General features: G+C 34.6%; 2 protein-coding genes and 2 long non-coding RNA genes across 4 annotated transcripts; all 4 read right to left on the minus strand.

The window, feature by feature from the left end:
• Positions 1 to 311: 311 nt before the first annotated feature.
• On the minus strand, positions 312 to 5184 carry DDI1 (ubiquitin family protein). The gene is made up of 16 exons (XM_008220738.2): positions 4989 to 5184; positions 4821 to 4853; positions 4415 to 4542; positions 4188 to 4296; positions 3857 to 3973; positions 3499 to 3564; positions 3242 to 3304; positions 3108 to 3152; positions 2799 to 2860; positions 2049 to 2142; positions 1851 to 1943; positions 1678 to 1747; positions 1509 to 1579; positions 1009 to 1066; positions 801 to 826; positions 312 to 616 (listed from the first exon to the last, which is right to left on the minus strand). Exons 1-16 carry the CDS (start codon positions 5052 to 5054, stop codon positions 488 to 490), a joined length of 1230 nt encoding a protein of 409 aa, XP_008218960.2. The 5' UTR covers positions 5055 to 5184; the 3' UTR covers positions 312 to 487.
• A 1176-nt stretch (positions 5185 to 6360) lies between these two features.
• LOC148921332 (uncharacterized) lies at positions 6361 to 8853 on the minus strand. Its single transcript, XR_016123249.1, has 2 exons — positions 8189 to 8853; positions 6361 to 6790 (listed from the first exon to the last, which is right to left on the minus strand). It is a non-coding gene; the product is annotated as an uncharacterized LOC148921332 (long non-coding RNA).
• A 1557-nt stretch (positions 8854 to 10410) lies between these two features.
• On the minus strand, positions 10411 to 11094 carry LOC107880156 (uncharacterized). The gene is made up of 2 exons (XR_001677188.2): positions 10632 to 11094; positions 10411 to 10485 (listed from the first exon to the last, which is right to left on the minus strand). It is a non-coding gene; the product is annotated as an uncharacterized LOC107880156 (long non-coding RNA).
• A 2129-nt stretch (positions 11095 to 13223) lies between these two features.
• Positions 13224 to 13958, minus strand: LOC103319226 (uncharacterized). Its single transcript, XM_008220744.2, has one exon. It carries the CDS (start codon positions 13678 to 13680, stop codon positions 13468 to 13470), a length of 213 nt encoding a protein of 70 aa, XP_008218966.1. The 5' UTR covers positions 13681 to 13958; the 3' UTR covers positions 13224 to 13467.
• Between the last annotated feature and the right edge of the window lie 401 nt (positions 13959 to 14359).

Genomic DNA, 14359 nt, shown 5'->3' on the forward strand with positions numbered 1-14359 from the left:
AGTTGCTTGCTTCTCAAGTATAGGAAGGGAAGGTTTTTGGTACTAAAGCATTTTATTTCAATCTAAACTTTCAAAATGAAAAATTATGTTTACTCAATTAATTTTTTAATTATCATCATTTTTCTACATTCTTCAATGCGACATATAGTTTGGAATAGTTTTTGACGACCTTATACTAATTAACATTGAAGGCCTAACCCATACGTACACAATGCATTTACAATACCTATGTATGGCAGAGACAATCAAAAATAGTTAGCAGCAGAGATAAAGTAAACCAGGCAACCCCAACACACAGGATGAATGATATATAATCTGAAAAGGGTAAATCTTGCCAGCCCCGTTCGTGGGTGTCAATAGATTAAAATCAAATCAAAGGGTAACAAAATACACAATATTTCAACTTGAACTACTTTTGTAATTGAGTTCTCCAATTAATCATTATTATTCCAACAATGAAATGAATTTTAAAAGGTATATAGCTTAATCAGCCCCCAAAAAGATACCCTGCTGCTTGTTCTTCGTTACCGTCGAAAAACTTAAGTGCTTGTATTACAGCATCTCTCCCGAACCCTAGCTCAACAAGCTTTGCAACTTTAGCTTCAAAATCAGGTCCCTGCAGCCATACCATTATCAGATTAGAATTTTCATACCATGATAATTGATCATCATCATCACCCCAGTCAAACTTCTCTATATGGTGACCCCAAAAGATTGAATAGCCCAAGATTGAGAACTTAGAACTGAGAGTAACCAAGTGTAAACACACTACAGCAGAGGTTAAAGCTAAACAAGTCTACCTGAGTCGGGTTAGAACGAGCACTTCCTGTGTCAATTTAAAAGGAAAAGTGCATCAGTTATATGCGGCAAAACATCATGCATGCACTGCTATCACAATTTACCTTTTAACCAATTCAACCAAACTAGAGCAAACAAACTAAATTGCATACACAAATCATTATCAAAATGAGAATCCCGTTAACAACTGCAACCAATTTCCATACTAACCAGACGATTGCCCTCCCGATGGTGAATTTTTGCTTGTATCTGCTGTTCCAGATGTAACCTGAAGAATAACACAATAAAGTAAAATGAGGAATATTGAAAGAAATAACAAGAGTGCCAATCCATACAAGAACTCACAAAATATACGTCAAAGGTTGATTGCCTTCCTAGATCTGAAAACTTTTTTAAGACCCTAAACATATCCTAATAAATGCTATGATCCAAAAAAACCATGCTATATCTGTACTTAACAAGAAAATTGGAGGGAAAGAAAAGATACGAAGAGAAAAAGGGAACTAATACAAGGACTCATACAGGACGAAAGAACCAATTGGTTTTTATGGTTAACACCAGAATAATGATCCTCCATAGTTTTGTATTAGACTATCCACGGGCTGTGCACTCGATGATTAGATATAGCAGCATTTTGATTAAAGAAATCAGACATTGCAAACATCAAGAACTGTTGACTTCAGGAAAAGCATAAACTCAAGTAGACTTACAGGAGCTCCTGAGCTGGATGCTTCCTTGGCAAACCTTTCTTCATCCAGAAAACGAGATGGGATGTCCTTTTCTGAAATTGGTACATAGTTTAAGTTTTTATTTACCAAAGGACATATATTCCAGAATCTTTATAAATTCATACATATGAAGAGAGATAATGGGACCAACCTTGCAAGAATGGTACGGAAACTTCTCCACCACCAACTCTCAAAACACTATCCTTCAGATCTATAATGCACTGAAGACATCTGCAATGTTAGAAGACTAACAAATGTGGAAAACTTCACTAATTAAAGCCATTGAGGTGGACAACTATCACATAATTGGAGCATGTATCCTACCTGATGCTTACGGAGCATATCCAACCCAAAGAGGAACTCCATATTGGGAGCATCCAGAACCAAGAATGAGCAAGGATAAAATATATTCCCAATCTAAAGAAACAATGTTAATAAATAAGTTAAAAATCCAGTCACTCAAGTAACCATCTCAGACACAAGAGTATAATATGAGATGAAATGTTTATCACAGGCAGCAACCTTGATTGGAGCTACATGTATCCGACCCAATATCTCTGATTGACCAACTCCATGAGCAATACCCTTGTAACGTTGATCTAAAAGCCTCAACAATCTAGATAATTCAATGCCCAAAACAACACAACATTAGGCTTTTACTTCTATAACTCTCGCAGTACTCATAAAAATAAAATATAAAAAACCAACAGAGTTTCTAATAAAGAAAACAGAAATAAAGCAATCAAAAATTGTTTCCTCTTTCACAAAAATTCATCTTTAGGGGATGATCATAAAAACCAAATTTTATTGTCTAAAGCGGTAATGATATAAAGTAGCTAATGAAAGCTACCGACTGAGATTGTTATAGAACAACTTCCTACTTTTCTCTCATGATCCAAATCAACATCAGCATGCTCTCAAAACCATGCATACATTTTGGTCGTGTTTGGGCCACTGAATTTCTAGAATGAAACACAAACAAAAAGACAGTGGACCAACAGCCAATGGGCAGGATAGCATTGACACCTAAATTGCTAATCCAGACTGGAATTAGATTCATGCATGAGGACAGGTGCATATACATCCACGCATATAAACAATAGGCATACCTAGGTATGGATAAATAAATACTATACCTACATGCATAATCCAAAAAGGGTATGTGATAAGATATTCGTCAACATGAATATGTTACATGAATCGCTTGTGCAGATCAATTATTACAATTAGTAGATAGCAAATTACTGTCTAATACTGAAAATTAGCTCATACCCACAACGCTCAGCGCAGCTTTTTGAAATAATTGTTGACTGTGCTCCACTGTCAACAAATGCCTGGACACAAGTGAAAATAAACAAAATATGTAACTTTTGTAGCTATTTGGGTACAGAAAAAAAAAATTTATAACTTCTAATACTAGTTGAGATGGACAATCTGTACAGAAAATATGAAGGGAAGTCAAATAAAGTAAGACATCTAAGTAAGGCAACAAAAATGAAGCATGTTGTCATCTCATATTACATTGAACTGAAGCGAAAGAAGAGTAACAGTGCACGCCCTAAGCTATTACGTTTGAGTTACCTTTAACGGGACACCATTGACTTCCATGTCAACATACAACATAACCTGAAAAGTCACATAGAACATCAAATGAAACATCAAGAGTAAATTTTAAAAAGATAACAATGGTAAAAAAGGTTGACAATCATACATACCACCCTTGCAAAAGCTTCAGGGTTATGTTCCAGAGCCGCGGCCCAGTTTTCATCAATTCCTTTCTGCAAAGCAAATCAGCAAATATAAAAAACAGAAAAAATACAAACTATGTGCATTTAAAAATAAATTTTAAGAGAATGTTACTAGTGCAAGTATTTTAAGAAAGAACAACTACAGCATCAGGTTATTAAAGAAATTTTGAAGTTGAATTATCATTTGTGAACCTCAGGCCTTTGACAAAGACAATACCACTAACCTGGCGAATAGCAGCTTCAATCTTCTTCTGTGCTTCAACATCAAAAGGATCTGCATAATGAAGAGCCTGCTCACAAGATAAGGTGAAACAGAAACTCCATTAATTACAGAGATTATACATCATGCCAAAATCTATATTCAAGAAGTAACACACAGGATAAACAGGTATCATGACAGAAATAGACATTGCAATATCATTTACAGTTAGTTAATTACTATATTTCTCTGAAAATTCAAAAATTATCATATGGATGTAGGTATTTATTTGTAAGTACGGAGGCAGATTACCACGAAATTCATAGAAAGTAGCAACTATCCTACAATGACTATGAGAAGAAGGGGAAGAACAGGTCACTTACAAGCTCCTCATCTTGTTGCCGTCGAAGTTCAGACTTTTGGCGATGACGCTGTCGTAAAAGTTCCTGCAGTCTATTGAGATCATTTCCAAGAATAACTTGTGCTAAGTCTGGGTCACTCTGTACATTCCACATAAAAGTAAGATTGTCAGAAACTCACTGGAAGTAAACAATCACATAAACTAAGGAATTGCATTTTGAAAAACTCTGAAACAGTTTATACCTTCAGAATAACAATGCTGAAACTAAAGAAAAAATTTAAATCATGTGCAGGTGTTCACAAACCTCATCCAAAACAAGGAAAAAAAATTGAAGTAAAAGAACAGCATGCTACCTGAAACAACTGTGCTATCAAATTAGAATCATTCTTAATGTGCTGCTGAAAAGCTCCTGGGTTTACCGCAGACCCATCTGGATTAAAGCTCAAAGCATTGGCTGAAGCACTGAAATATATTCACAGACCCATTAAATGCATGAACATCATAAAGGGAATTGAATAGAAAATACAAAATGACAAAAACAAAGAGAACAATTGTAAATCATGAAGTGGGTCAACTATACCTCGGTGCAGCATTGGATACCATCATTATCAAGTCTTCATCTTTAACCCCAAGGGCACTCAGCTTCTCAGAATTCCTCATCTCCCTCCCATTATATAGCAGCTGCTGTTGCTGAAGCAGCACCCGCGTCTGCTTATATGCATTGTAAAAAAAATATCACACACTTTACATTCATCTATTAATTAATTAATTAGCTAACTTAAACTAGTTTTCAAACCCAAAAAAGTTTCGAATTTTAAATTCTGCAATTATATTCCGGTTCTTTACTTGTTCCTCTGAGTCCCCAAGTAAAGAAAGATCCAAAATTTACTTCAATTGAATAGTATCTTTCCCCATACTTTCATAGTAGCCAACGAATTTATAATTCTACAAATAAAACTTAAAAATTAACGTAAAGAAATTCTCACCTCCACCTCCAGCAGAGCTTTCACATTTTCAACCTATCACAAAAAAAGAACTTCCAAATTAATTAAACAAAACAGAGCAGCAACATGAACTAACACACCCCAAATTACAGAGAGATATATACGCATGCAAATAATTGAGGTTTTGTTTAGCTGAAATTAGGGTTTTACAGTTTCGTGAGGATCGACGTCTAAGTTGAGAATCTGTTCGTCCGCGGTCATTACAGTGATCTTCATCTGTTATTGGATCTCTGCGAGTCTTCTTCAATGGAGTTAATTGCTGAAGAAGTTGTGCAATTGTATTGTAGCTTTTATATCGAATTCGAGCTTCGGCTTTGGATATGGAGAAGCTTTGTTTTGTTCACTTTGGTCGTCTAGTCCCACTTGGAGAAGAAGGAGAAAAGGGTCGTCTGTGCTACGAATTAGTTGCACCCGTCTAACTTTTGACGTTTTCAAAGTTTGCTTTCGTTTGATTGGATACCAAAACTTTCCGTCTTACTTTGCTTTCTCTTTAAAAGGAAGTTGTATTCTTTTGCTTTTCATTTTTTGTATTTGTTTAAAACAAATTATTATTTCTTTATTTCCTTAGTTGTACTTTTTTTTTGTTTCAGCTTCTTATTTTATGTTTATTTTTTTTAAAATTTCTTTTTAGTCTATCTTTATTTTTATATTTAAAAAAAAAGTTTAATTGAACATGAATTTGTATTTTATTTTTATGTTTTTAATTATGTGATTTTTAATAAACTATTGCTTTATATGACGTCTCATCCTCTTCCTCTTCTCTAATAAATGAAAAAGAAATGTATTTATATAATGCTTCATCCTCTTCACCATGTGTATGTAGTAATAGTAATGGAGCGAATCGGGGTTGGTTATGCGCCCGATATATGGATCAATCCAATTTTCGTTAATTAAAAAAAGGGTGTTTTACTAAAACACTCAAAATGGAGGTTGAAATTATAAAAAAACTCAAGCACTATTTAAACATATAAACACACCAAAAACCCATCATTACACACACTCAAAACCCATTTATAAACACACCCAAAAAGTTGACTTTGAGGTTGATTTTGGGTGTGTTTCTATGTTTAAATAGTGCTTGAGTTTTTTTATAAATACATGTCTAGGATTGGATTTATTTATAAATTTGTATTAAAAATATGGATGGACTACCTAAACAAATTGATACCTGCCAAAATCTAAATAGAAAACCTAAATACCAAACAAATTGGATCTATTAAGATAATAATGATACTATTTGTACCAAATTTGTTGACTAATTTACTAACCACCTCACTAATAGAAGTGAGCGTTACTAATAGGGTGTTCCACATTTACCATATATACTCTTAATAATAATAGCATTACTCGATAACAATGATACCATTTCTGGTCCGCACCAAATACCTTACCAGAAAGTTTTCCCAAACTAGTCCCCGTACCTAATTTTTATTCTTCGTACCATACTCATTAGGGGCGAAGCCTCACGAATACAAGGGGAGAATTGTCATCCATATATGTGACTTAAAAGAAAAAACAAATGTAAACATATTACTCTAAATTTCATAAATAGAAGAGGATATAAATTCTAAGAACAATCATTACATCTGTAACCAATGTAAATTGTAACCCAGAAACCCAGATTAAAATAAAAAAAATTAAAACCTAAGAACTAAAATTCAAATAATAACAAAGAAAGATGGGACAGATTCATTACATAATGCGTCAGAGAATAAAGAAACAAAAACCCTAATTAAGCTATAAATTAAGGTGGAGGTGCAGTGTAACCCGATAAGGGTTTTCTAGTCATTCCACTACGCCTACATAAAAAGCCATGAACATTTGGATCGCAGAAATGATGCACAGATTGCTTGATGATGAAGTGATGCCTCAGCTTCGTCAAAGGGCCGACCGCAAATAACACCCCGATGAATAGCAAGATTACGAATATGCACATGCAGCACACGCACAACCTGCACATTTTTACTTGCTTTGAGACCCGAAAAATCAAAAGGCTCCTATCTGAGAGATCTGGGGAGAATTTTGTGAAATGAAATGGGGCATTTGAGTTTTGGAAAATGTAGGAGAATTGTGGTTTTATATCGTTCCAATTTTATCGGATGTTGTTGGAGACTTCTCCAAATGTGGAGAAATTATGATATATGAGAGGATATTGATATATCTATATATAGGGTGTGTATACCCTTTGTTTTGTGAGGGAGGGAGGGAGGGAGAGTAAATGCTTGATCTGAACGGTTGAAAATAAATCTTGAATGATTGGATTGTGTTCTTTTATTTAAAAAAAATATATGATTTAATTTTAGGTATTATAAGTTAATAGAAATACCCTATTGAACTTTGCTAAGTAAAAAAAATAGAATTTTAATACAAATTTGTATTTATTATACAAAGTATGCAGATCTCGAGTTTCTGAATTTAGCATCGGTGCATTTGTGTGCATGTACTAAAATCTTGACCATTTGATTAATCAAACGAGGTTAATTAATCCACATCAACATAGTTACATTATCTTAAAAATCACATGTTGTACCGTATCAATTACCCTTCCCTATCTTTAATGAGCGCAATCTTCCCCTTCCCCTTTCACACCCTCCCCACCCCACGTCTCTTATGAGAAACCCTCTTTCCAAACTCTTAATTTCATGGCTGACATTTTTTCAGTGGTCTAATCCCAACCCCTCCTTATTTGAGTCCCATATGCAAATAAGAAACAAAACCATGTACCTAATGAATTATAAGGCTAATAAATGCAAAACCAATCAACAATTGGAAAAAAATCAATTTTAAAAAGCTAGAGAATTGGTAAGCATCAATAATGGATTAATATAAAGTCAGATATGTGTTGATAAAAGAGAATTCCACGCACTTTTCAATTTCTCCTCAACTTCCACACAAGTATGTCTATGCCCAAGTATTGATTATTCTATGGCAAGCGAAATTAACAGTGATAAAGAAAATTAAAGATTAATTACTGTAGACGTCTTTGAATTATGGCCCCAGTTGTAATTGGGTCCGTGAACTAAATTTTGAGGCAACGAAATCCTTTAATTAGACCATCAATTGCAATTAGGTCATGTCGTCTAACTCTGTCAAATTATCCGTCAAAATGAGGAGTAAAAGCATCTTTTTGAGTCTGAAGACTCTCATTCGAATTTGAACACTCGTCTTAAACCCTTCGCTTCGACCCCCAAATGATTTTATTTCAGCAAGTAAATTCAACAAAACGAAATTGCCATTAGCGAAGATGGTTTCAAAACTCAAACTTTCCTCCACATTTCTTCACTTGCTGTCAAATCGAACAATGCACTGCAGAAACCAAACTTAAAAAAGTTGAAGTAAGAATCGCTTACCACATACAAGGCCAAGCAAGCAACCAAGTGCCAATTGGCCTATCGAGGTGAGCGAGCTTCACATAAGGGCGAGCTTGTCTCGGCAAATACAAGTCAATCCAAGAAGCCTCAACTTCAACCTTGGCGTCATTGCTGGCCCGACTTCCGTCGTTCTTGGCGCCTGTAGATGAAGACGAGCTGGAGATGTGCGCTACGAGTCTGAGATCAAATTCGACCCAACTGGGAGTCCAATTGCGCATTTGAGTGAATGGGCCCAACAGGGTTGCGTTGGGATAAGGGTTATGATTAGGATTTTTCGAGGTGGTGGTTAATTGGTAAGTAAAAGAAACTGCAAATAGGGTACGGGAGAAAGAATGTGAAGGTTTCAGAAACCTACGCGAAGCACGAGAGACCAGCCAAAAAGACGCCATTTTCAGACCTATATAAAGCTTACACAGAAAATTTCTCACTCAATCAGTCACTGCTACAGCAAATTTAACTCCAATGGCTGCCTCATAAGGGATAGCTCACCGTATGTAACTCCAATGGCTGCCTCAGAAGGGATAGCTCACGTGCTTTCCCCTTTCTTCAGCGCTAAATTGAATTTGTTTCGTTCAAAATGATGAAAAGTAGAAGATACCCCGAAAAACAAGAGCACGTGACACTCACATGGTCAATCTCGATGAATTCTGTTACTGCAAGACCTAATTGCAATTGATTGTCTAATTAAAGGATTTCGTTGCCTCAAAATTTAGTTCACAGATCCAATTGCAACGGGGGCCATAATTAAAGGATGTCTACAGTAATTAACCCGAAAATTAAATACAACTTTATCATTAGGGTTGGACCGTTGAGCAATGATAGCCATGGAAATCTAGGAGACTGGGAAGAGGGAGACGTGAGAGAGAGAGGTTGTGAAAGGGGTGATACGGTACAACGTGATTTTTTAAAGTAATATAACTATGCTAATGTGGATTAATTAACCTCATGAGATTAATCAAATAGTAAAGATTTTAGTAAATGCACACAAATGCACCGATGCTAAATGCAGAGGCTCGAGTATGCTATACTTCAAAGAAATTGTAACTCAAGTAGTTAAGAGTATTTACCCATGCACTCGAGGTCTTGGGTTTGATTCCTCCTTCCCCAATATTGTTTGTATAACAAATATTTTTTTAAAAAAGTATGTTATAATTATATTGAAAAAAAAAAAGGGCTAGAAATAATAATAATTATTACTATTATATTAATGATATTTGCGTATTCATTAAACAAATTAGTCCCTAACTTACTACACTTTAGTTATAACTTCAGATATCAAATATCATTTTGTTTTCCTTAATTTTTCACATACATCGATCTTTCAACGATTCACTATCTTCACATGCACCAAATCTTTTTTTTTTTTTTTTTGGTCTCTTCTTGATGAAATACCTGTAATTTTCATGCAAAATGCTGCCTTCCATCTTCTTCTTCTTATTTAAAGATGTGCAAAATTTTGTCTCCTCCTTATTCTTCCTGTTAGTTAATCCTAACTTCTTCTTTTTGCTGTTGTTAACAACCAACTACCATGTCATCTTACATACATCGACGAATTTCAATTTTTTTTGGTGCATATATTATTTTGGGCCAAATCAGAGAATTATTCGTGTAACGTGTTCTCCAACATGTGTGCTTAAAGAAGTTAGGGGATAATTCCAATACTAGTTTCGTTTCATGTAAGGAAACATGACAAAATTATAATAGCTCGTGTTGCGGATGTATCTCTCCGTAGTTTTTGTTCTAATTTGCAGTGTGGGGAGGAAGTACTTGAGGCGGAGCTTGTGGCACTTTCCTTGCCCTCCAATTAATTGAAAACCACCCATTAAGAATCTTGTTTTTAGCTTGTGGAAGGGTTCCTAATATCACGGACGACTAAAAAACCTCATTCCGTAACATGAAGTAAACCTTGGACTTGTGAGCTCAAACAACTTTAGACAAAAACACACACACACACACATTTATGAAGAGATGAATTTTTCAGTATGAAATATGATCTGGGACAATTTTATTTGGTTAAATTAAGTGAAGTGAATTATGGTTATGGTTGAGCATAACAAGGGAGATTACCATTTCTTCTTCTTGTCCTTTTTCATCAGGGCCATGAGAAGTTTTCTCAATTGACAAGAAATTAATGTTTTGCTAAGCACAACCTCACACACTCACACATAATCCCTCCAAATGTGGTCAATACAAATCAAGCATACTTACATGGTAAAAATAGTTTTATTAAATTCCAAGATCCTCTTTGATCCATCATCCACAAGTACAACGTCGCCCTGAAACCCATATTTACCAACAACAATACAAAATCAAACCTCTAGCAACCCCAAAAAATAAAAAAAAATTAAAAAAAACAAATTAAAAAGAACAGAGAAAGATAACAAATAGATTGCATATTGTATAACATTAACAAGAAGAAAACCCTTTAGAATGGTGAAGGTGCAACTTGATCCAAGAAGGATGGAGGCGCCATGTCAAAGAAGGGTCTTCCAGGCCTGCACAGTGAGCCATACATGCTTGGCTCACAGCTATCCTGGAAGTGACTGGTCTTTATAATGGTGAACCTCTTCACTGGCCCCAACCCAAATAGCAAGCAGATTGCTATTGTCAGAATCGCAGAGCAGAAAATGCACATGCAAATTCTAGCAATACACCCAATGCAGCACATCTTTGCTTCTCTTTCTCCTTTTCTTTTCTGTTTTTTCAAGATTAAGATCCAAGAAGAGAGAAGAGGGTTTTCTCTCTCTCTCTTTTTTCTTTTCTTTGTCTTGTATTATTTGGCCAAACAAAAGATTTCTCTTTTTCCCTTTGGCCAAACGAAAGGTTTTTTTGCACGTGAACTTGGAATTCCCTGGAGGTAGGGAACGCAAATGCTTATGACAATGTGTTTTTCGCTTTAAAGGATTCGCCAATAGTATAATTAGTAAATTTTTGTATGATACGCGTATGTCCGTGTTTGTAGAAATCGGTTGACAAATACCCTCGTTTCTTATAAGCCCTTCAAATTATTTCCCGAGAACAAAAAAGAAATATTATGACTTTGTGGCCACTATTAAATCTTGTAAAAGGAACATTGTCTTTTAATTGTTTTTCTCAAATCCAAGTAAATTCTATCCAAAACTAACAAACTTGACATGTTTTGACTAGCTTCTTACTTTGATTTCGTCCTTCTTTTAGAGAAATTATTAAGCATAACCTAAGGACCTATTCCTAATGTGGTGCATTTCACTTGGGTAAAATCTAAAGGTTGAATTTGCATTTTCTTTTCAATTCGCATGCTTGAACAATATTAGGCCCAAAGACTGATCCAAATTGGGCCCCAAAACTCAAACCCTAAAGCCTCAGCTCTAACCTTTCCAGGGAGCTTCTACAATGAGGACTTAAAGTGAGGAGGTTATTTGAGGAGACCGATCCGACCGTCAAAACATTTAAAATATTTAAGTCCCATGATTTCTTTATATTTGTTGATGGTGAGATTTGACCTCCTCAAATAACTTCCTCACTTTAAGCCCTCATTATAGCCTTTCCGAAACTTTCCATCCATATTAGTTGATGTTTACTTGCTTGCCCATGAGGATCTGACATATGAACAACAATTTGATGTTCCATCGCAATGTGACAAAAGGACTCCGCCAAAATTTAACCCAAATCAACATGCCATGTTCATAAAGAAATGTATAAATCTTAAAATAGAAAAAAGAAGAAGCTACCAATAGCCACAAACACGAAAAGGAACCTACCAAGTGAAAACCAAAAACTAACCCACCAATTCTGAATCTCAGATCGACCAAACACATGGGCAACCTCTATTTCTCTTCCTTAGCGTCTACTTTTCCTTTTTGCACACAATAGAAAATTATAGAGGATGCTCTCAAAAAAACACAATTTGCTTAACAAAGTTATCAACTAATGGGCTGTTGGTAAAGTTTTCAAGGCCCGTTTTCATTTTCTACAAAAACGTGTTTGGTATGTCGTTTTCATTTTCATTGGAATTCGTTTTATGAAAACAAATTCAAAATCATAAATAGAAACTGAAACACCAAATTATTGTTTTCATTTTCTACCCAATGTATTGGTTTTTTATTTTATTTTTGTTGGTCTCATTTTTCATTTTTTCATTTTTTCATTTTTTTGGTTGCACTTCATTATTTTATTTTGTTACACTAGTGTATATTAATTTTATGCTAAAACCATCATATATTATTCAATTTCATATTTATTTTAAATTAAATATAATAGAATTTTATTATCTAGGTTTTTCTAACATTAGAATTTTTTAATTATTATTCTCAAATTATACATTTCTCATTGTTTAACCCATAATAATTTTAGCCTTTATTTTAAATATTTTTTCAGAACAAAAATGAGCAAAAATATACATAAAAAATAACTCACATATTATTATTCTCAAATTGTCCTATTAGATACGTTTTCACTGTTTTTATTTTCTGAATCCATTTTCTAATTAATCTACTAGACGCATTTTCGAATACTGAAAATGTACAAATTCATTTTCTCGTTTTCATGCTCTAAAAATATTCTCCAAACGTTACCAAACGGGCCCTTATTGAAGCAAATTAACAATATCAGAATAATACTTATGTTTTATGATGTCATTGCAAAGTTAATTTGCCATCGAAAATAATAGGATAATATCGACATTATCAATAATATATCGAGACAATATCTACATTATCAAATAGTATATTGAGATTATATTTATTAATGTAATGTACCATTCCCTTTCTCATGGGAATAAAAGTTGACGCAAAAACCAAAATGCAAAGAGGCTAAAGTGTTGTGCCAGAAGCCCATAATTTTCTTGAGAGCTTCAAGGCTCTTTGTGACCGTTATGGAATGATGAGAATATAATGTGGTTGCAAAACCAGATTTCTTCTTTTGAAATTTAAAAGTTCAATGCTGAAAATTGGAAAAACAATTTATAATCTTGACATATTGTAATCAAATTAATATCCAAAAAGTATCAGAGGAATCTGCCACACACAAATCAAGGTCCACTAAAATAAACATAACCAATAAAATAATAAACTGGGAGGGGGCAAAATACAAATAAACCTAAATTCCAAGAACAACCCAAATCCCTAGTGCAGCAGCTGCTGCTGCTGCAATGACACCCTCTAACCCAGATTACCAGCGATAAAAAAACCAAACCTAAAAACTAAAAATTCAAAATAAAACCAAGAACAGAAAAAGATAAACAAATTACATAGAAAAACAAGAGAATTAAAGAAACCCCCTTAGAAAGGTGCAGGTGCAGTGTAACCCAAGAAGGGTCTTCCAGTAGACCCACAATAGGATCCATGAACATTCGGATCACAGAAATTCACAGTATCTTTGAGCTTGTGGAAGCCATTCTTGAACACTCCAAACCCAAACAAAAGCCCCACCAAAACCACCACCAGTATCAAACAAGTGCACAGCATGCAAACTCTGCTTGGACAGCAGCACATCTTTGCTTCCCTTTGAGTGCTTCGAATCTCTTTTTCTCTGGAATTTCAGACCCAAAAAAAGGGTTCGCTGTTTGAGATCTTGGGATTTGGGAGATGGGTTTTTATCTGGGTTCTGATAAATGTTGGGGGAGTAGGGCTTTCGACGTCCTTATCGGCGATAGAGAATGGAAACGCTTTGACGCTAATGGGTATCGTTCGCTTAAAAGGAAAGCAAAATGAAATGCATATGGGCATATGGGATTCGAATTTTGCCTTTTTAATGGGTTGGATAATAGAAAGCAAAATAAAAGGGTATCTGTTATTTTCCTCTCTTCCTCTAAACAAGAAAGACGGTTTGCTTTTGGACGTTGATGACGTGGAGTGTTTTCATAGAATTTTGGTAGGCCCAAATTTGGATGAATAACGTAAAATAATAACACATTTGATGAGCAAAATTTGGTCTCTTTAACTGCACCATACTCTTCTCCAACAAGTTGTTTCAATTAAATATTAGGTCTAAGTACGAACCCATAATTTTTTCTTCAAAGTTTCAACTTATCCTGAATTGTTTTTCTTTGTTGTAATTAAATGTTTTTTTTTCTTTTGGCCAAAGTCAGGAAGTGTGAGAGAGATTTTCTCACACACATTCTGAAGTGTCATAGAAGTTCAACATGGACTACTAATACTAATAAAATGTCAT

Source organism: Prunus mume, linkage group LG1 (assembly GCF_029339155.1).
Source record: "Prunus mume cultivar Tortuosa linkage group LG1, ASM2933915v1, whole genome shotgun sequence".
Lineage (NCBI taxonomy): Eukaryota > Viridiplantae > Streptophyta > Magnoliopsida > Rosales > Rosaceae > Prunus > Prunus mume.

Bases quoted from the DNA above. Each gene is read 5' to 3' on its own strand.
- DDI1 (XM_008220738.2), bottom strand. From the start codon at position 5,054: ATGAAGATCACTGTAATGACCGCGGACGAACAGATTCTCAACTTAGAC. The intron at 3,305-3,498 runs GTTAGTGGTATT...TTTGCTTTGCAG, and splicing joins TTGAAGCTGCTATTCGCCAG to AAAGGAATTGATGAAAACTG. The intron at 1,944-2,048 runs GTTGCTGCCTGT...TTGTTTCTTTAG, and splicing joins TACATGTAGCTCCAATCAAG to ATTGGGAATATATTTTATCC.
- LOC103319226 (XM_008220744.2), bottom strand. From the start codon at position 13,680: ATGTGCTGCTGTCCAAGCAGAGTTTGCATGCTGTGCACTTGTTTGATA.